Source organism: Artemia sp. Qi Xiang Cuo, chromosome 21, assembly GCF_049724085.1.
Source record: "Artemia sp. Qi Xiang Cuo chromosome 21, ASM4972408v1, whole genome shotgun sequence".
NCBI classification, from domain to species: Eukaryota; Metazoa; Arthropoda; class Branchiopoda; order Anostraca; family Artemiidae; genus Artemia; species Artemia sp. Qi Xiang Cuo.
The window spans coordinates 18357720-18380525 of NC_142814.1; the positions used below are offsets into that span (position 1 = coordinate 18357720).

A 22806-nucleotide genomic window follows, 5' to 3' on the forward strand; every position below is an offset into this window, starting at 1 on the left:
TACTCAATTTAAGATATAATAATATACTCAATATAAGATACTCAATTTATAAAATTGTAAGGGTTCTTCAATTAAAAAGTGAAATGTAAATGAGGTACCTGTTCATACAAATCTATCAGTTTCCTATCAGGCAATTTGAGGGACTGTGTAACCTTCAAAACAGAATCCCAATGTCCAGAGGAAATGTCATTAATAAATGCATCAACAGAATCAACTGTGTTCAAAGATATACCAGTTTCCTCTTGCATTGTTTGCAATGTCCTTGTTAAATTCATCTCCTTGAGATATTGCTGAATTAATCTGACAACACTGGAATAAAAAAAAAGTTGGGATTAGGATATTTCTACAAACACTAATTTTGTGTTTACTTTTTAAGGAATTATAATGGCACGGTATATGTTAGCAAAGAAAAAGCATACTAACAGACCATCAATGTCATATTTGCACACATGGATTGGGGATGGTAAGGACCCATCCCATTTCTGAAAAAGATTGTGAAGTTTTAGCCTAAAATAGCAGATTTCTGTCTTTCCAGCCCTGTTCCAAGATACCAATTCCCCAAGGAGCTGGACCCATGTGTAATTATGAAATGTCAGTGGTGCTGATTCATGAAAATGTAGAAGGGGCAAAGATTTTTTTTTTTTTTTTTTTTTTTTTTGATGGAGACCAAGAAGAATCATTCATTGCTGACAGTGGTCACAGGCAAAGTAGCAACTAACTTCATCAGTTTAAGTACTGCGGAATAGGGAATTGGATAAAATTTTGACAGCTTGAAAAAGATCCATTTTTGAAATATCATTTTTTGACAGATGTAGCTTTGCAAGAGAGTTGGGATTCTATGGCATAGTCGTCAAGAAAATTGGAACTTGGGGGGTTGAAGGCTGATAAGGTGTCAGAGGCATATTTTGCATAAAACATTGGTTCATTTTGCTCGTGAAATGGTCTATTACCTCAAAGTAAAGAATTTTACAGGAGTCTGATTGAACTGGCTGACTGATATTACGTTTACTGGTTGTTAAGTTTGAAAGAAAGTCTCTGAGACAAATGGAAATGACTAGACTTCTCTTTGTTCAAGCACTGGTTTTAGATTGTGGAGATTTTGATTCCTGGATATTGTGTAAAGCCAAGAATTTGGATATGTTTTTGCTTAAGTTGTTCCACTCATTATCATTTCTCAGCTTTCTGAGATGTCCCAGGAATCAGTGCAAGTGCCTTATAAATCAGCAAACTTTTGGATTGAAGTTGCTCTGATAAACAATGTACTATGACTAACACTGTTTCCATTATGTGCAAAGTTGAGAAAAATGAGGCAGGGTTGATTTTCTCCAGTAGTCATTTTTCTTTTGCATTTTCACCACAAAAAAATAAATCCAAAGTTTTTTGTCACTACTCATAGTTTGATTATGATTTTGAGACTTCCTATTACCTGCATCATCAATCCTGTTTTTGACAATCAGAGCAGAATTGTCAGCTATAATATCTTGTTCCTTTCCAATATTTCCTGTATGTTCAGAACATTTCAGAAATGTGAGGAAGGGTCTATGATTTTTAGGGAAAGGAGCATTGTTTCTTAACCCACATGGCAGCTGAATTTCTTCTGATGTACCTTGGGCTCCTTTTTTCTGAAAGATAATTTGATCATGGTTTCCCTCCTTTGAGGCAACTAAGTCATAGGCAGCGCAATAGCGCTGCCTAAGTAAAGAACGATATTGGCACAATGTATTATTTATTTTTTTGTTTTCATACCTGGGCACTTCATATCAAAGAAGTTGTCTTAGAAACCTCGAAAAGGGCTCATTCGATTAGAAATTGGAGTGGCTAGCGCCCTTTTTAATAGTCGAAAGTGATTGGATGGCAACTTCATTTTAATTGTCAAAAGTGATTTGAGGGCAACTAACCCCCTCTCACGTCCACCTTTTCCCCAAACGCATCCAATCAAAATTTTTAGATGGCCATTTTATTCAACGTAGTTGAACGTTTTGGAAATTAGGTCTTTAAGGATGACAACCCCACAGCCCTCAGGGCAAGGGCTGTAATTTATGCCCTGGGGGCATATAAGGTTTTACTGAAAGCGCTGTTGCACGAACTTCAAAAGGGCTCGTTCAATTGGAAATTGAAAGGGCTAGCGCCTTTTTTAATAGTTGAGAGTGATTGGAGAGCAACTAACGCCCCTCTCACGCCCAAGATTTTCCAAAACACATCCAATCAAAATTTTGAGATAGCCATTTTGTTCAACGTAGTTAAAAGGTCCGGACATTATGTTTTTGAGGATGAAAACCCCCTCACAGCCCTCAGGTTAATGGTTGTAATTTATGCCTTGGGGCATATAAGGTTTTTCTAGAAAGCATTGTTGTAGAAAATTCAAAAAGGGCTAATTTGATTGGAAATTGAAAGGGCTAGTGCTCTTTTTAATAGTCAAAAGTGATTGGCGGGCAACTAACCCCCCTCTCATGCTCACCATTTCCCCAAACGCATCCAATAAAAATTTTGAGATAGAAATTTTCTTCTATGTAGTTGAAAGTTCTGGAAATTAGATCTTTGAGTATGAACCCCCCCCCAGCCCTCAAGGCAAGCGTTGTAAGTTATGCCCTAGGGGCATATAAGGTTTTTATTCAAATTCACTTTATTTTTCCCTTAATATTCATGTTAACAACAAAAATAACAGCGGAAGTCAAACAATTTAAAAACACTTACAAAATTAAATTATACAAACTTGATTTATTTACAGTTTTTCTGGGTCACCATTGTAGTGTTTTATGATGTATGGACCAAATGACTTCAGGTAGCGCTTGGATGATCGGCGGTCGTTCCAGCTTTGCTGCGTTTTTCGTTATTTCTCTGAGCCTCGTAGAATGTTGAGTTTGGCGCGCCTCAAAATCCGGAAGTAGATTGCGGTGTGTTTCAGAGTCGAGGATTTTCCGACCAAAGTCCATGACCAGTGTGTGCCTTCTCTCTTTGAGGGACTCCAACTTCAGAACTTTGAGGCTCATCTCATAGTCAACGTGACTACTCCCCAGTATTATTTTGCGGGCCCTTTTCTGCAATCCTTCAATTTTGTCGCTTTGATCTATGGTCAATGTGCTGTGCCACACTGGGCAGGCATATTCAGTGAGCAGTCTAATGTAGCATTTGTAGCATACAACCATGATCTCAGTTTTCATCCCAAAGCAGCAAAGGTAGGCAAAAGATCTTAGGAGGAAGGCAGTCTTTGAGATGATTGACAATACGTGGGTATTCCACTTCAGATCGGCATCCAGGTGGACACCCAGGATCTTCACCGTTTTTACAGCCTTCAGCCCACCGCATGGCGGGTCTGGAACTGGCCATTTAAGGAAATTAACCCTAAATAGGACTGTTTTTTCCTGGCTGAGTGTAAGTTTCACTTAGTGTAGGTTTGTTTCATCCTCGATTTTTCTCATTACTGTTAGGATTGGGTCTGGCTGTATGCTCTGTGAGAGAAGTCTGAGGAGGAGGGTGGAGAGATCGTCAGCGAATTTGTAGCGTACCATAATTTCGCGCAAAAGTTTGTTTATCACAATAAGGAGGGCTAAAGGGCCTAACTTCGACCCTTGTGCTGCACCGCAGGTCAGCTCCCTGATGCTTGACGTTTCGCCATTGGGAAGTTGTACTTTCTGTTTGCGGTTCATCAGGAAACTGCCAACCATTCGCAAGACAATTTGTCTTGCTCCAAGGTAAGTTGCCTCGTCGATAACAACTGAGTGGTCAAGTAAGTCAAACGCTTTCACGAAGTCCGCGATGATGCAGTCAATATAAGCATTGTCAATCTCCAGATGCTCCAGGATGTCTCTGATGAGGTGGATCAGGTAATGCACACTACTATGACCTGGACGAAAGCTGTACTACCGAGGATCAAGATTTTCACTAATATCTTCAAAAAGCCATTTGAAGACAATTCCTTCCAGGACTTTTGAGAAAATTGATGTCTTTGAGATGGGTCTTAAGTCATTTGCAGATTCGACGGATGATTCTTTTGGTATAGGAATGACCACAGCAGTTTTGAATCGTGTCGGGAAGGTGCCCTCACTCAGGCATTGGTTTACTACAGCAGTAAACGGTACCGCAAGCTTGTTGCTGCATGCTTTCATCAGTTTGATCGGCAGCTCTCCAGGAAATGAGGCCTTGGATGCGTCCAGTTTTAAGAAAGCGGTCTGGATGGTTTCTGCTTCAATGACAGGGATTTCAGTAATGCTTGGAAGGTTGGGAAGTGATGTAAGACCAGGGTAATTTGTACAGATTGTAGCAAAGTGGTCGTTAATCGCGTTAGTGGTGTTTTTATTGAAAGTGTTGTTGTAAAAACTTTAAAATGGCTCATTTGATTGGAAATTGAAAGCGTTAGTGCTTTTCTTAATAGTTGAAAGTGATTGGAGAGCAACTAAGGCCCCTCTCACGCCCACCATTTCCCCAAACACATCCAATCAAAATTCTGAATAGCCATTTTGTTTAATGTAATTGACAGTTCTGGAAATTAGGTCTTTGAGGATGACAACCCTTCCACCCCCTCACAACCCTCAGGGTAAAGGTTGTAATTTATGCCCTGGGGCATATAATGCTTTTATAGAAAGTTTTGCTGTAGAAACTTCAAAAGAGCTCATTTGATTGGAAATTCAATGGGCTAGTACCCTTTTTAATAGTTGAAAGTGATTGGAAGGCTTGACATTTTTATAGTAAAGATCAATGTGGGTATAATGCTTTTTTTTTTTTTTTTTTTTTTTTTTTTTTTTTTTTTTTTTTTTAAGACCAGGGCACTTTGTATTGAAGGAGTTGTTGTAGGAACTTTGAAAAGTGCACATTTGATTGAAAATAGAAAGGGCTGATGCCCTTTTTAATAGTCAAAAGTGTCTTTTTGTAGTTTTGTAGCACAATTAGCAAGTAGAAGTGTATCCAAGCTATCAAAGAAAGTAAACAGATTTTGTTGCAAATGGTATCAAGTTGTCCATTACAGGTCAACTAGAGGAGGTATGAAACTAAATTAAACACTACTATTTGTGTCCAGATTTTTAAGAGGGTGTATGTTGTTAAAAATTGCTATAAAAATTTCTCCAGCATACAAATAGCAGGCCAAACTATAAATTCTTAAAAAACAAAAATATTTAAAGTATTATTTTCTTTTTCCCTGAAAAGACTATGTCAATATAAAACAAACAGAAATTAATTAAAAAAAAATTTTCCACAAATCGCGTTTTTCAAAGAACAGTAAAGAACTCCATTAAACAAAAAATGAGCAAAAATAAAATCAAATAATCTACCAAGCGTGAAACTACCACAAATCAGCATCAATAAATAAATGAAACCCATAACCAAGTCAAACTCAAAACGAGCAGAAATTAACATAAGTTGGGCTCAAAACACCTATGCCTTCCCAAGGCCAGAACTTAATTTACACTTTACTGAAAAATATACAAATGAATGTGCATTGTCAGTTAAATATACATATACTGATATTTAGTAATGAAAATGCTAATATTATTTGATTTATTAAAGTTATAAAAGTAAAAATATTTATATTTTTTTCAGTAAAGTGTAAATTATGTTCTGGCCTTGGGAAGGCATAGGGGTTTTGAGCCCAACCTTATTGCTGTAAGATATGAAATTTGCCCATTGTTTGCAAATAGTGTTTGCTTTTGGAAATTATAATTACTTTTTTTTGGGGGGGGGATTTTCACAAAGTGAATTTTCTGTGGGGATGGAAGTTTCTAGAGGTGAGCTTTACAGGGGAAATTTTACACAAGGGAATTTGCCAAATTTTCTGTACAAAATTTGTATTATATGTCTTATTTTCTCTTTAGCAACTCAGTTTTACATGTGGAGATGTTTTTGTGGGAATTGTATGGGGAAAATTTTCAGCAGGGTTGGAATTTTGGGAGATTTTCTGCAGGAGAAATTTCCTATGGAGAACTTTCCATTGGGGGAAGGGGGATTTCTGGTGAAAATTTTCCACAGAGGAGGGATTTCTAGCATGATTTGAAAAAGGACCAGAAATTAAATAAAAAATGAGTCATTTTCAATTCACAGTAGGTTAAGGAGAACTTTCTAGGCCTAATTGTCTGTAGGAAAATTTCCAAGAGGGATTTTCAGCAAGGATGGAATTGTATGCAGGGTATTTTATGCATGAGAAATTTTCCATGGAGATTTGTTATGGGGAGGGGAGGTGTATTTCCTGGCACTATTTGAAAAAAATCAGAAATTCAATAAAAAAAATGTTTTGTCAACTGAAAGTAAGAAGCAACATTAAAACTTTCAGAAAACAGAAATCGTTCCACATTTGAAGGGGTCACCCCCTCTTCAATACCTCACACTTTACACTAAAGTTTTTTTGTGTGCCAATTCTGTGCCAAGAACAACTCTTGAAACATTGAATAATGTCTAATTAGAATAAGAAGCTTTTTAAGTCATAACAAAACTTTAGCATAAAGAGCAAGATATTGGGGAAGGAGCAGTCCTTCTTATACAAAGAATAATTTCTGTTTGTTCTAAATTTTAATGTTACTCCTTACTTTCAATTGAAAAAACTTTCTTTTTTATTTAATCAGAGGCAATGCTGTAGCGTTGCCTATAGTAAAGGCCATACAGCTCCAATGTTTTATTATTTTTTTTTTTTTCCCAGAGGCACTTCATATGGAAAGGGTTGTTGTAGAAACTTCAAAGGGGGCTCATTCGATTGGAAATCAAGATTTCTAGTGCCCTTTTTAATAGTCGAAAATGATTGGAGGGCAACTAGCCCCTCCCCCCCCACGCCCATCATTCCCCCAAACACATCCAATCAAAATTTTGAGATAGCCATTTTGTCCAGAGTAGTTGATTTCTAGATAGAAAATATATTTTTGAGGAGGACACTCCCCCACAACCCTCAGGGCAAGGGTTTTAAGTTATGCCCTGGGGGCATATAAGGTTTTTATTGAAGGTGTTGTCTTAGAAACTTCAAAACAGGCTCATTCAATTGGAAATTAAAGGGCTAGTGACCTTTTTAATAGTTGAAAGTGATTGAAGTGCAACTAGTCCCCCCTCCCATGCCCATCATTTCCCAAAACACATCCAATCAAAATTTTGAGATAGCCATTTTGTTCAGCGTAGTTGATTTCCAGATGGAAAATATGTTTTTGAGGAGGACACTCCCCCACAACCCTCAGGGCAAGGGTTTTAAGTTATGCCCTGGGGGCATATAAGGTTTTTATAGAAGGTGTTGTTGTAGAAACTACAAAAAAGGCTCATTTGATTGGAAATTCAAAGGGATAGTGCCCTTTTGAATAGTCAAAAGTGATTGGAGGGCAACTAGCCCCCCCCCCCACGCCCATCATTCCCCCAAACACATCCAATCAAAATTTTGAGATAGTCATTTTGTTCAGCGTAGTTGATTTTCAGACAGAAAATATGTTTTTGAGGAGGACAATCCCCCACAACCCTCAGGGCCAGGGTTTTAAGTTATGCCCTGGGGGCATATAAGGTTTTTATAGAAGGCGTTGTTGTACAAACTTCAAAAAAGGCTCATTCAATTACAAATTCATAGGGCCAGTGCACTTTTTAATAGTCAAAAGTGATTGGAGGGCAACTAGATCCCCCCCTATGCCCATCATTCCCCCAAACACATCCAATAAAAATTTTGAGATAGCCATTTTGTTCAGCGTAGTTTATTTCCAGACATAAATTTCTTTTTCGAGGAGGTCATTCCTACACAACCATCAGGGCAAGGGTTTTAAGTTATACCCTGTGGGCATTTAAGGTTTTCATTGAAGGCGTTGTCGTAGAAACTTCAAAAACGGATCATTCGATTGGATATTCAAAGAGCTAGTGGCATTTTTAATAGTCAAAAGTGATTGGAGGGCAACTAGCCCCCCCACGCCCATCATTCCCCCAAATACATCCAATCTAAATTTTGAGATAGCCATTTTGTTCAACTTAGTTGATTTTCAGATAGAAAATATGTTTTTGAGGACATTCATTTAGCCCAGGTACATATGGTAAGGAACAAAAAACATCCTTCTCCCAGGTTGTCTCCAAGGCCTCCTTTGAATTGGGATACAGGTGAATTTGGGCTGAACACTATCTATGATAATTTATTAAAATCTGACAGAGTAAAGTTCAATTGACCCAATGTATTTGACCTCTGTCCAAATGTTATATAATTGAACACTAATGAACTGAATCAAAGAAGGTTAAAGGGGCTAGCTTCCACCTTTGCTTTGAGAAGAATTAGAGAATTAAACAGTATGTAGTTTTATTTGATTTTGCCCCCCCTAATGTAGAAATATATACCCCAAATTGGCATATATAGGGGAGGGGGCTGAAATTCATTTCCGATAGAAATGATTATTATATTTGTAATCAGCATAAAAAAAGGCATCAAGTGGTATATTCACTTTAAGCATAAGTCAATAATATGATTTAGTAGATATTTACCAAAATGATTGTTATATTCATAATCAGCATAAAAAAAGGCATCAAATGGTAGGCCTATATTCACTTTATTTGAAACTCAATAATATGATTTGGTAAAAATTTACCCTATTTTTAACTATCTTGTAATTTCTGAAATCATTCCTACTCCCATTCCATTAAAATTGTTAACAGTCCAGCATCTTTTGGACTCCAGTGAGTGGAAACACTGATGATAACAAACACACTTATGTCAAGCCCAGCTAATCTGAAGACATTAAATTTGAATACTGACTCTGCTGATTCAATCTCGATTGACTTTCTTCTTCTTCTTCTATTTAACAGCAGGCGGGATTTTCAGTAAAACTATTTAGCCCTTTTCCTTTTGCTTCACTCTGTGGGCTACAGAGCTACTGGCTTGATTGCCTCATATTTATTAGATATATTCAGATATCTTTCAGCAGATTTTTTGACTCTAGGAGTTCAAATATAAGATGATAGATGTCGATTTCTATGCTCTGTGTGCAGGTATAGTTGGTTAGGCTCTTGGCTGATAGTGGGATTTTGTGGTGTTTGAAGTATTTTAACAGTTTACAAAGCAAGGTATGTTGTGCAGACGTCAGCATATTACATTCAAATAGGCAATGGTCAATTGTTTCATTATTCATATTACAATGCCTGCAAAGAGGGGACAGGGGAATTGAACCACTTGAATTAGGAAATCTTATATGAGAATGCAAGAAAGTTTAGTCCATTTGTTCCAGAACGAATTCTGTGATAAATTTTAGAAAAGTACTTATTTGGAAAGGGTGAAAGAGTAGGATTATTTTTATTAAGCATAATAAATTTTTATTAAGGATTATTTTTATTAAGCATAAAAAAGAAGTATAGGCCTACAAAATGGATAATAAATTCTTCTTCTTCTAATTCACAGCAGGCGGGCTATTAAGGTGGTACTATTTAGCCCTCTTCTTTTTGCTTCACTCTGTGGGCTACAGAGCTACTGTCTTGGTTGTCTCTTATTTATTAGATATTTTCAGATATCTTTCAGTAGATCTTTTGACTCAAGGAGTTCAAATATAAGATGATATATATCGATTTTTGTGCTCTGGGTGCAGGAATAGTTGGCTAAGCTCTTGACTGATAATAAGATTTTGTGGTGTTTGAAGTATTTTAACAGTTTACAAAGCAAGGTATGTTGTGCAGACGTCAGCATATTACATTCAAATAGGCAATGGTCAATTGTTTCATTATTCATATTACAATGCCTGCAAAGAGGGGACAGGGGAATTGAACCACGTGAATTAGAAAGCTTATATGAGAATGCAAGGAAATTTAGTCCATTTGTTCCAGAACGAATTCTATGATAGATTTTAGAAAGATACTTATTGGGAAAGGGGGAAAGGATAGGATTAATCTTATTAAAAATAATATCTGATAGCCTCCATCAGAAAATATCTCTAATTGGGATTGGTCTCCCACTTGGCTGGTCAATATTTATAGCATTTTTAGCTATTTCATCAACCTGATGGTTACCACTTATGCCAGAGTGGCTAGGAATATACTGAAAATAATTTTATATGCCACTTGAAGCAAGATTATCAATAATACTGAGACAGTGATAAGTGTCAATGTCCAACTTATATTTTGGAGCTGAGGCCAGCAACTCAAGGCTCGATAAAGAATCGGAATAGATGATAATATTATTCGAATTTGCAATCAAAGGTTGTTTTTGCTTAAAGTGTTCTAATGCCATGATTATGGCATTTAATTCAGCAGACATTATAGATAAATTATTAAATAATCTCTCACCCATTGCAATTTTCAGGTGAGGAATGAAAACACCAATTGCAACCTTCTCATTCATTTTCGACCCATCAACAAATATTTGGAAGTGATTTTTATAGGTAATTGTATTAAGTTCTGCAAATTTTTTCTGGACAAAAGAAATGGGGGTTAAATCTTTATTCCATTTTGAAAATTCATTATTTATTATGGGAGATGACCAATTCCATGGAGGGGATTGGGGGAAAGTAGGTGCAATAGAATTTGCTGGTACAGGGAACTTCTTTTGAATATTGACATACCTGGTACTCATCTACAATACCTCTATACATGGCTAGATTTCTTAACCAATTATGTAATGTGTGTGAGCTATTTGATTCAATTTTTGTAAGATGTTTTGTCAAGAGAAAGCTATGTCTCTCCCTTATTGTTGTTAATCCACTCTCCATAAGCAGAAACTTGGTGCTTGTGGGTTTCCTAAGACCAAATATGAGGCGTATTATATTATTTTGTAATGTTTCAATTTTTTATATCTGGGTCTTTGCACATATATCGTAGAAGATGAGTCCATAGTCAATATGGGGTCTTATATATGATTTATATAACTGGAGTAGGGTTTTCCCCTTACAACCCCAGGGATTGGAAAGAAGTCTTTTTAGTATATTTGTCTTTCCATAGTCTATTTTTATTGTGTTTGAAATATGGAGGTGGAAATTAAGTCTTTGGTCAAGCATGAGACCTAGGTAATTAATATGATTATCTTCTGGAATAGTTGTTTTATTTAGAGTTAGTTTTGCATTAACATGGTTTTCGCTTCTGGTGAAATTGGATTATTTTTGACTTGGTGGTTGCAATGGGTAAATCTGAATGTTGAGAGAATTTTTCAAACTGGAAAAGTGACTTTCGCAGATTTGACTGTGCTATCTGAAAGGTGTTGCCAGATGACCATAGCACCAGATCATCAGCATATTGTAGATTCATGTGGGGTAGGTTCATGTCCCAGAGATATAGGGCAAAAAGGATGCAACTGAGGACTGCTCCCCTAAGTAGGCCATTTGTTATTGTCTTTTGGGGTGAAGATGCTGAACCAACACAAACGAAGAAACTTCACAATTCTATGAACGATTTAATAAAGATTACTAGCTTAGGGGGTACACCATGGTTTTCAAGTTTATTTCAAAGGATTTGGTGGTTCAAATTACCATATGCCCCTTCAAAATATAGGAAAGCTGCCACTGGGACATTATTTTTTGATAAAGATTCATTTATTGCATTTGTTATCAAAATGAAAGCATCTGTTGAGGATTGGTGTTTCCTCAATCCAGTTTGAGTGTGTGGGATCAAATTATTTTTTTTCAACAAACCAGAGGAGTCTTTGATAGATCATTTTCTCCATTATTTTCCCCATCACAGGTGTAATCATTATGGGCCTATAAGACTCAGGGTTATCTTTTGGTTTATTTTTCTTTAGGATTGGTATGGAGGGACGAACATTTCCATATATTGGGGAACCTAGAAGATGTCCAAGCATGATTATAACAATTTAGCAGTTCTTGTTTGTATGAAGGTGTGAGATTCTTTATCCACGTAGGGTGTATATTGTCATAACTGCAGCTAGTTTTAGTCCTAATATGATGTATTGCATTATTCAATTTCTGGATTGAAAATGGATTGGTTATGTACTCGGATCCTGGGCGTGGTTGGTAACTTGGGTTCATAGAAATTGTGGACAGTTTGCTTTGATTATCTGATGTTAGCTTAATAACAAAAAGAGTTGCAAATAGGTTAGCTTTACCATTATCATTGTCATAATGGGTATTATTATGTATAAGCTCATACAGGAGTGGGTTGGGGGAAGTCTTTTTCCCACAGATGTGGCTTATGACTTTATGTACAATTGGCTCATGAGTTTCTCTGGAGAGATTATTTGCAAAATTATTCCAGTATTTATATTTAGCATCTATTATAGTCCTTTTTAGATTAGATTCTGCTTTTAATTTTTTTTAAGTATGTAATAGATGATGGTTTTTTAATGAATTCTGTCCAAGCTGCCTTTTTTATCCTCCATTTATTTAGGCACTCATTTGTCCACCATGCCTTATGAGTTTGTTTAGGGATTATTTTCTTAGGTGTTGTCTTGGGGATAGCATGATTAGCTGTATTTATTAGTAAAGAAGTCAAGGCTTCAGCATGTGTGTCAACTGTTGTGTTAGAAATGCATGAACTTTGGATGAAACTTGTAATTTCATCATTTAGCTTATTTTGGAACATAGACCAATTTGCTTTAGTGTTCATATATTTGGAGGTATGAGATAAAGTTTCAGCAGGTTCATTTAGGGAGCAAACTATAGCAAAGGGGTCAGTACATAGACTATCAATTTTATTTATGTAAATTTTGTTCAAAAAATTTGATGACACAATTTGTAGGTCAATTGTGGAGAATCTGCCACTTTTGGGGTTGAAATATGTGTTCAGGTTCGGAGGGGTAGCAACAGCTAATTCATTATTATTTGAAGTCATATTCTCAATGAATTTACCAGCTTTATTTGCTGGTTTATTCCCCCACAAAAGGCTGTGGGCATTGTAATCACCACAAATAATTATATTTTTTAACATATTAGAATTATTTATTTTGTTAAAGAAATCCTTGGCATCTGTAGTTTGGCCATTAGGGTTATAAAATCTTATTATGTAGGTTTTGAAATTATTCAGCCAAACACTGATACCAATTACATCAACATCATTTGCAAAATCTGGAAAATTGATGCCACAAACTTTTATATTATTATTAACTAATAAAGCTACCCCACCTCCTTTTCTCTCTGAAGATCTATCCTTTCTCAGGTAAGTATATCCCAGAGACTTAATTTGTTGATTTTGGGTTAAATGAGTTTCCTGGAGGCAAGCAATATTAACGGAATTATTATTCATAAATGATATTATTTCATTTAGCTTATTTTCTGAGAGTGATCTTACATTCCATTGGAGTATTGATATATGTTGTGTTGTTGATTTATTCTTCATATGACTGTCTATTAATGTTCAGCTTTCTTAAAAGTAAAGCAAGATCTTTTTTTGCTTGAATGAGCATAACATCAGGGATGTAGATTTTTGCCAATTCTGCAATAATTTTTGTTTTCTGTATTTGATGTATGTTCATGGCCTGAACTGCATTACAGTTTAGAATGAATAAGCATATATTTGGGGATTGCATTTTTGGTTGTGCATCCTGAATGTTGGTTAAGGGATTGATTCCTGGTAGTGTTAGTGGTTTGTTTTCTCTTGGGAGGGGGGCCCAGGCGGACCTCATCTCACCGGACACGGGGGCGTGTTGGCTTGGTGATTCCTTCCGATAAGGATTTAAGCTTGGAGGCTTAGAAGATGGTGTTTTGTCTGGGGTGCTTGATGCATGGGGGGCATTTGACTTGGGGGTTTTGGTTGGTTTCATTACAGGCTTTATTTGGTATTGTTGGGCAGCATTTGCTTCCATTGCTGCAAAGGGGTATGGGATGGCTTTCTCTGTTGATATTTGGAGCATTAGAGCTCTTTTCTTGTATGCAGGGCATAATGATTTATTTGTAGATTCATGTGGGCCTTTGCAATTGATGCATGTAGGCTGAGTGTTGTTGCAAGTTGTCAGCTCTTTAGGATGGAAAGATTTACAATTACTACACTCCTGGAGACTTTCATTGCATTTGTTTGTTGTGTGTCCCAGTTTGAAACACTTCTGACACTGGATAGGCTTAGGTTTGTATTCCTTGTGTGGTTTGATTTCCCCAAATAGGAATAATTTTTCTGGGATATCAATTTTATCCTTCAGTGTGAATAAGAAGGATCTACTAGTTTTTAGGCCATTAGAGTTAGGTTTTCCAAGTTGGATAACATCCTCAACTGGGATTGTGTTTCCAGCCCTATCTGAGAGGCCTTCTTTTAACTCCTGAATAGATATCTCTGGGGGAACATTATAAACTACTATTTTTGTTGGTGATTGTTTTGGGTTCCAATTAGATGCAATAATTGGGGTATTCAGAAGGGGTTTAAGGTTAATTATTGTATCTGCTGATTTCTGACCTTATACAGCTATTAGCAGAGATCCATCGAGGTTAATGTTAAGAGAGAACATTGATTTTAGCAATTTAAAAATTGCAACTCTTATTGCAGTGATCATTTTTATTTCAAAGGGGGTAATGGGAGTAATTTTAAGGTAAATTCCTAAGTTTTTGGAGGGAGGATCTTGGGCAGGGAGAGGGGAAATGCTTTTAATTGGGGAGATTTTTTTCCTTTTTTAGAACTTCTAGAGAGGACCTCTTGAAACCCATTATCATCATTTATGGTTACATTAGCCCCTACACTTATCATTGTCCTATTCTCTGAATTGAAGCTATCATTAGAACTTTGAGATAGCGTGCTTGACCAGCCAGGATGGGTATCTTTCACTATGACACTTTCACTGGAATTTGATTTGGGATCTGGGGGGACTTTTTTTTGGAGGACTTCTAATCATTGCCAATTGGAAAAAGCTTTAAACACAAAAATAAAACTAAAACAAGAAGGGAAAATAGAATGATATCAAACCGTCTGCACTATACTATGGGGAGGATAAACACCACAGTATAGCCCTGAGGATGAGTTGAGCAGGATTGGTTTGGTACAACTGCTGATTAGAAGCAATAATAATCACAAGAAAATATATTTCGATTTTCTTATAAGGTTGCTGTTGCTGTTGGGACAAACTTGTTAGGGATAGTGCCTTTTTTAATAGTCTAAAGTGATTGGAGGGCAACTAGCCCCCCCCCCCCCCACGCCCATCATTCCCCCAAACACATCCAATCAAAATTTTGAGATAGCCATTTTGTTCAACTTAGTTGATTTTCAGATAGAAAATATGTTTTTGAGGACATTCATTTAGCCCAGGTACATATGGTAAGGAACAAAAAACATCCTTCTCCCAGGTTGTCTCCAAGGCCTCTTTTGAATTGGGATACAGGTGAATTTGGGCTGAACACTATCTATGATAATTTATTAAAATCTGACAGAGTAAAGTTCAATTGACCCAATGTATTTGACCTCTGTCCAAATGTTATATAATTGAACACTAATGAACTGAATCAAAGAAGGTTAAAGGGGCTAGCTTCCACCTTTGCTTTGAGAAGAATTAGAGAATTAAACAGTATGTAGTTTTATTTGATTTTGTATATAAACTTTTGTTTTAAATTGTTTTTGCTTAGTTTTACTAGCCTACTGATGACAGTCACTGTATATGTGACCAAAATATCTGATATTTTTGTGAATTTCTATACACTGTCTATTAAAAAGGATTTTATCCCTGTTTTGAACTTTCATTTTATCTGTTTTGAACTATCTAACCTATGAAGTCTGACTATCAAGGACAAAATTTTAGGAGTAGAATGAGAGGCCTACTGTATGAGACCATAGCCTAGTCTAAATATTTTATAACTATTTTTGGTAAATTTTTACCAAATCATATTATTGAGTTAGGAATAAAGTGAATACACTATTTGATGCCTTTTTTATGCTCATTATGAATATAATAATCATTTCTATCAGAAATGAATTTCAGCCCCCTCCCCCTAACCTAAACTATCCCCCACCCCCATATGTGCAAATATATATCCTGAATTGACATATATAGGGGGGGGCTAAAATTTCCAACAGAAATGATGGTAAATAGGTAAATATATACCAAATAATATTATTGATTTAGGACTAAAGTGAATACACCATTTGATTCCTTTTTTTATGCTTATTACAAATTTAATAATCATTTCTATCGTATATGAATTTCAGCCCCCCCTCCCTATATATATGCCTAACCTAACCCTGAATTGGCATATATAGGTGGGAACTGAAATTCATTTCCAATAGAAATGCTTATTATATTTTGTAATCAGCATAAAAAAGGCATCAAATGGTGCATTCACTTTAGTTCTAACTAAATAATATGATTTGGTAGATATTTACTGGTAAATATCTACCAAATCATATTATTGACTTAAACATAAAGTGAATATACCACTTGATGCCTTTTTTGTGCTGATTATAAATATAATAATCATTTCTATCAAAAATGAATTTCAGCCCCCCCCCCCTATATATGCCAGATCAGGGTATATATTTCTACATTAGGGGGGGGGTAAAGTTTAAACTTACCTCCCATTTACATCAGAAACAAAATTTGCCCCCCCCCCTAATGTAGAAATATATACCCCAAATTGGCATATATAGGGGAGGGGGCTGAAATTCATTTCCGATAGAAATGATTATTATATTTGTAATCAGCATAAAAAAAGGCATCAAGTGGTATATTCACTTTAAGCATAAGTCAATAATATGATTTAGTAGATATTTACCAAAATGATTGTTATATTCATAATCAGCATAAAAAAGGCATCAAATGGTAGGCCGGTATTCACTTTATTTGAAACTCAATAATATGATTTGGTAAAAATTTACCCTATTTTTAACTATCTTGTAATTTCTGAAATCATTCCTACTCCCATTCCATTAAAATTGTTAACAGTCCAGCATCTTTTGGACTCCAGTGAGTGGAAACACTGATGATAACAAACACACTTATGTCAAGCCCAGCTAATCTGAAGACATTAAATTTGAATACTGACTCCGCTGATTCAATCTCGATTGACATTTTAGTAGACTTTCAATTGAATGTCTCAAATGTTCATGAAGCCCCAATACTTTTCTGAAATATACGTTATTTCTTCAGTGCATATCGCTCCGCGATAAAACTAAGTTGCCAGAATCGAAAGGAAACAATCCATGGAAGGCTCAAGTGTTTAGGAGGACCAAAACATTCCGCTTGAGGCTCTTCTTGTCGCCAAGGAGTGGCTTTATGCCAGTCGCCACTTGGCAGATTCTGCAAATCTGCACTGCCAATCTGCAAATTTTATTTCAATGGAGACTTCTTTTCCGGCTCCAGTTTGCAGATACTGCAACCTTCGACGTTGCTTTTTCTGCTAGATGGCAGAATCTGCCAAATGGAGACTGGTTTTTTGGTAAAAGTGACACTTCACTTCCCAGATTTTAGCAGTCCAGCATTTTAGTTGAATGTTCACTGTAGTAGTAAGTCACTATAATACCCGCCAGGGTGGAGATTCCCATAACCTAGAAGTCAATATTCCAAAACATTCGGGAGGTTACGATTTACTTCTAATCATGCCCCATTCTGATTCCCGTTGTATCCTAACTTGGATATAGCTGAATCTCTCCCTAAATGAAGTGAGATGTTCCCGGATAAGCCATTTGCTTGTAGGTCTACCACTGCTAGATCCTTTATTGATTGCATTCATGATTTTCCTCTGTTCCAAGCTACTTAACAGCCTTTCAGTTTTCACCCGAACTAGGTTAGAGTGTGTTACCATTCACTTTGGTCCAGATAATCCAAAGCACTGATACAGAATAAAAGACAGCCTGAAATCATCCCCAATAGCCTTTTTAATTCAACCCAGCCGTAAAAATCAGGGAAACACTGTAAGCAGTGTCCTAAAGTTTTTAAAAATTTTGTGCTAGCAATATCCAAAGCAAATTTGAATTTTGTATTTTTCAAAAGAACTATCGCCATCCGTTCACGTAGAATTTTCCTAAGGCTATAGAAAATACTTGTGAGCCTTAGTCCTGGACTGTGGAACGTACCTTTCAGGCTCCTTTCATTGACGCTGATCGAAGGTATACAGAAGGGGTGGGGCACTAAATATATCTTTGGACTAAATGTGAAACCACATATTCACAGGTTATGTGCTCTAAAGCTACCATCATTCACTTTCTGACGCAGGCACAACAATATGTTAAAAACATTCAAGTATATTAACTGAACGGAAAACAAGATGTTTATACAGTTTGTAGGTCACCATTTCTTCAGTGTCAGCCGCGGCTTTCAAACGAAAAAAATACGACGATAGACCTTCAAGATATAATTGGGATTGCTGCGACTAATTTTCTGCAATTAGGATTAACATATGTTTGTATATATAACGGAAAGTGCGTCACTGGTAAACATAGCAATATCTTTTATCAGTAATATCATAGTAACATTTTTTATTTATTTGTGCATTGCATATAAATAACTGCCACTAATAATAACAAGGCCGATTAAATCCAGCATTAGACGTTAATCGTTCCAAAATATGAATTAAGGTAATTAAAATATCAATTACAATTACAGCAGCAATTTAGTAAAGCTATTAAAAACGGTTGACTTAATGAGGTTCTTTTGTCAGTCAAATCTATTTTAAACGAATAATTCAAGAATTAAAATCTAATTCGACCCTGAAAACTAATTTACAACGAAATTATCTATCTGTCTAAGGACTAATAGAATTATATTTAGTTAGTAGCATTATAAGGTTGAAAGACCGATAAGCATACTGGGACACGAACATTCAAAAGCCTCACTTTTTAAAGATATCCTGAGACACCCTTCATATAGTAAAATAATTGGAGTAGAATAAAAGCACTGACAGCTAATATCATAAACAAAAGAACAGTTCTTATTCTTGTGTTCAATTATGTTGACGTATTATAAGACTACTTACTGTATGAATGGCTTGATTGCAGTGTATAAGAAAATAATTATTTTTCCTCCTGACTGGCGTGTTTGCTTCTTCAAAGAAACCAGCGTGGCCCTTTGTCCAAAATTGGAATATGCTGATACCCTCTCATCAGGATCAAAACAGTTTCTTAATCTTGTCTGCATAATCTAATACAAATATTTAAGCATATGATTGTTTCTGGCATCCATCAAATTCCAAGCTCGTCTAAAAACGTTCCCGGCCCATTTCACGTAAAATATTCAACTGGTTTAAGAATTATGCCCCCGGAGATACAATGCTCCAATAGCCCTGGGGTAAGATATGTAAATTATGGAACTTGTCCGTTTTTTAAGTGCAGGGTTTATCATATAGAAAGGGTGAAATGAAGGTGAAAAGAAAGAATGAAATATAAAAGGTGTATTGAGGTGAAATTTTGACGAAAGTTGTGGGGTATATTGACCTAGATCAAAGGACACTATCTGTATCCAGGTTATCAAAAAGGTGTATCGGCAATATCTTATGAACAGGTAAATGTATTAACTTAAAACGTTCTCGGCCCCTTATACTGCTGTTGTTACTGTCACTGCATATGTGACTGCTTGCCACTGAGCTAAAACTACTTGTACCAGCGATGACTTGCAATTATGACTATTTGTGACTCCAACTGTGACTACTTACGACTGTGTCTGCATTTACCGCCCCTGTGATTACAACTTCTTGCAACTGTGACAATTTTTATTTGCGACTACTTTAAGGAAATGCTGAGAAGGATATTGAACGAAATCAAACCACACAGTGCGCAATCTGGCTGTCAAAAAGGTTTATCAGCAAAATCTCATTGGCGGCTGATGATTGCAAGTTGAAACTTTCCGGGTATCTTAAGATTGATATTCGAAAACGATTGGACGGCAGCCAGTAACCTCCTTCACTTGGCGTATTTACATGCCTGCTCCCCAACACTGTTCAATATTGTAAAAAAATATTTTTTAAAAACAGTCAAAAAGCCTAATAGCTATGGCTCGAGAGATGTCAAGCCTCTCACAGCTCCCGGTGCAAGGGTTGTATTCGGAAAGTAAGAATGTTTGATCTTGGGTGTGTCCGAAAAGGCTAAAGGTGTTAAGGTTAAACTTCAGGGAATTTGGGGGGGGGCTGCTGAATCAAATCAAAAGACACTTTGTGCATGCACTTTATCAAAAAGGTGTATGTGCAATATTTTTCGAACGGCTAAGGGTATTAACTAAAAACATTCAGAACCACTACTAATAGCCTGCTATTGTGGCTGCAACTGCAACTGGCTGCGGCTGCAACTGTGACTGTGACTACTTACTAATGTTACTGCTTTTGCTTACGACTACTCTCAGACAGTGTTGTGGGGGATGTCTAACAAAATCGAAACCCACTATGTGCATGCTGGTTCTCAAAAGAACCCATAATCAGTATTTCAGGAACACAATGCTCAGCCGCTCGAGGAAAAAGAGACCTATTTATCCCTTCTAGATGCCCCGCTTAAACATTGATAAAAATTCTGAGATAGCCACTTTTTGTTCAAAATAGTCAAAAGGTCTAATAATTCTTTCCTGGGGATGGCATACCCCTCACAGTCGAGAGGGAAAGAATTGCAAATTATGCAATCTTCCCATTATTTACTTGCAGGATTTATCATTGGGAAAAAAGAGGATGTTTTATCCTGGGTGGGTCAGAAAGGACTAAAAGTAATAAGGTAAAACTTCATATAATGTTGAAGGGATGTTAAATTAAGTCATAAGACTATGTATATCCAGATAATAGAAAGGACACGTTCGAGATATCATAGAAGTGTCTAATAGAATTGCCTTCTAACTTTTAGGACAACAATCACTACTTTTATTGTGGCTGCGACTGTGACCACTTGTGACAGCGACTATGACTACGTGCATAAGCTTGCAAGTGCGACTACTTGCGACTTCGACTACGAATACTTGTGACTGGGAGTGCGACAATTTGTGACTGCAACTACTTGCGACTGCAATTACAACTGCTTTTGACTGTGACTACTTTCGACCGCCGCCGTGAATACTGGTAATTGCAACTACTTATAATTTTGACTATTTGTGACCGTAACTACTTGTGACTGTGAATAAGGCTACGTGCGATTGTGACTATAGCTACTTGCCATTTTGACTACTCATGACTCTGATTGTTTGCAACTGCAACAACTTGCAACCACGACTAATTGTGACAAGGACAATTTGTGACTACTTAAGACTAAGAATACTTCTGGTTGTGGTAGTGCGACAAATTGTTTTTTTGAATATGGCGACTGGTGACTACAGCTGCTACTACTTGCAACTATGACCACAAATACAACAACAACGACTACTACTGCTTATACTATTACTGCTACCACACTACTACTACGATTGTGACTGAAAACATTACTGCTATTTTTACTACTACAAACTAGAATTTTTGGACTAAATCAAAAGGGTTTAGCTGCATCCAGCTTGTCAAAATGGCTTCGTGCGTTCAGGTTGCCAATTGGGCTTGTTCCTAATATCTTAAAAATTTAAGGCTATTAAGTTAAACATTTCCAGGAATGTTGTGGGGCATTTTGCAATAAATCAAAAGGCAACAAGTTGTGCATCGAAGTTATCTTATGTTGACGTATTACCTTAGGAATGGTCATGTGTATTGAGTTGAAAATTTGAGAAAATGCTAAGAGGGATGTTAAACAAAATCTAAGAAAACTATATGGATCTAATTTTCATTTTTTTTATGAGTATTTAGGAAAAGATATCAAGTTGAAACATTCAGAGAATGTTGAAAGTAATGTTGAACCTTAAGACTCTATGTCCCTCCCAGTTATCATTGGGTGTAGCTGTAATATCTCATGAATTGCTAAGAATATTGAGTTGAAACTTTCAGGAAAAGTCAATTGGGATATTGAATTAAATCAAAAGACACCATATGCATCTTGGTTGTTAAAATGGGATGTGTGCAGTATCTCACGATAGTTAGGGATATCAAGTTGAGACTTTCATAGAAAATTGGGGGGGGGGGATGCCGAATGTGATCCAAATACATTAGCGTACATCCAGATTGTAAAATGGGCGTATAAGCAAAACACACAAAACTATTATGAACCTACGTCAGATTCTGAACCCCTAGAAAATACTACTTTATGGTAATCTTTGACAAAATCTAGTCTTTCTGTCCGGCATTGCATCTCGTTCCTGTTGATCCTATCTCTGAACTTTTAAAACTGATAATTACTCGTATCTTGCGTGAACATCTCCAAAGCCAGAACATAAAATGAAAAACAGTTTTCCTGAAAATTTTTACCAGACTCTGTGGCCCATTCATTGCTTTTATACCAAAAATCACCGACGCTGTTATCGATTGAAAATAAAACTAGAGACACTGCTTTTAAAAGTCGAAACAAACGTAGAAATAAAGAAGAAGAAGTGAATTTTGGCAAGTAGCCTATCTTGAATGCAACAACATATTTTATGTTAAGATATTTAAAATCTTACAGTTTCCTTGAAACGCAAAGTGTTAATACGACTTGAGGGTGGTTTAACGGAAGTTGAAAGGGCGAAAAAGAGGCTTTTAGTAACTAGGCTAGAGCATAGCCTAGGCAACAGAACGTCTAATCTAAGGTGAGTGATGTGAAGGAGAATTGTCATAGGCTATTTAAAAAGATTAGGGTTAAAGGAATTTTTGAAGTTATAAAGATTGTCTAATCCTTGGCTTAGCTAGTTTGTAATCAGCTAATCCTAAGTTGAATTGTCCCAACTAGGCCTAGGCTAGGCTATCTAAAACTATGGTAGGCCTATTTTCATCATATAGGCCTAGCCCTATAGATAAGCTCCCCCACCAAAAGAATTAAGTTGCATAAACTGGCTATTGTCTTAAAGAAATGAAGCTTTCAGAAATAAGCCTAGGTATTAGATGCTTTGAAATTTCTAATTTTATGCTAATTTTTTTTATTTTGTTCATATTTTTGGCAATTTTTCCCCCAGGTAAGGTTTATCTTAATGGAGTATTCATGTAGCTAAGAGATAAATTTACCTCTATAGTCAAA

At 36.3% G+C, this 22806-nt stretch overlaps 2 protein-coding genes across 2 annotated transcripts in view; one reads left to right on the forward strand and one right to left on the reverse strand.

The window, feature by feature from the left end:
* The window catches only part of Smu1 (Smu1 spliceosomal factor), a 52447-nt gene extending 35548 nt beyond the window's left edge, over window positions 1-16899 (reverse strand). Inside the window, exons 1-2 of the mRNA XM_089106667.1 lie at window positions 16818-16899; window positions 99-309 (exon numbers count right to left, since the gene is read on the reverse strand). Coding sequence (XP_088962793.1) covers window positions 99-309; window positions 16818-16843 — 237 coding nt within the window. The 5' untranslated portion in view covers window positions 16844-16899. The remainder of the gene's footprint in view (window positions 1-98; window positions 310-16817) is intronic.
* Window positions 16900-22200: 5301 nt separating this feature from the next.
* The window catches only part of LOC148939301 (uncharacterized), a 96408-nt gene continuing 95802 nt past the window's right edge, over window positions 22201-22806 (forward strand). The window contains exon 1 of the mRNA XM_089107186.1: window positions 22201-22381. The gene's annotated coding sequence lies outside the window, so the exon portion shown is untranslated. The remainder of the gene's footprint in view (window positions 22382-22806) is intronic.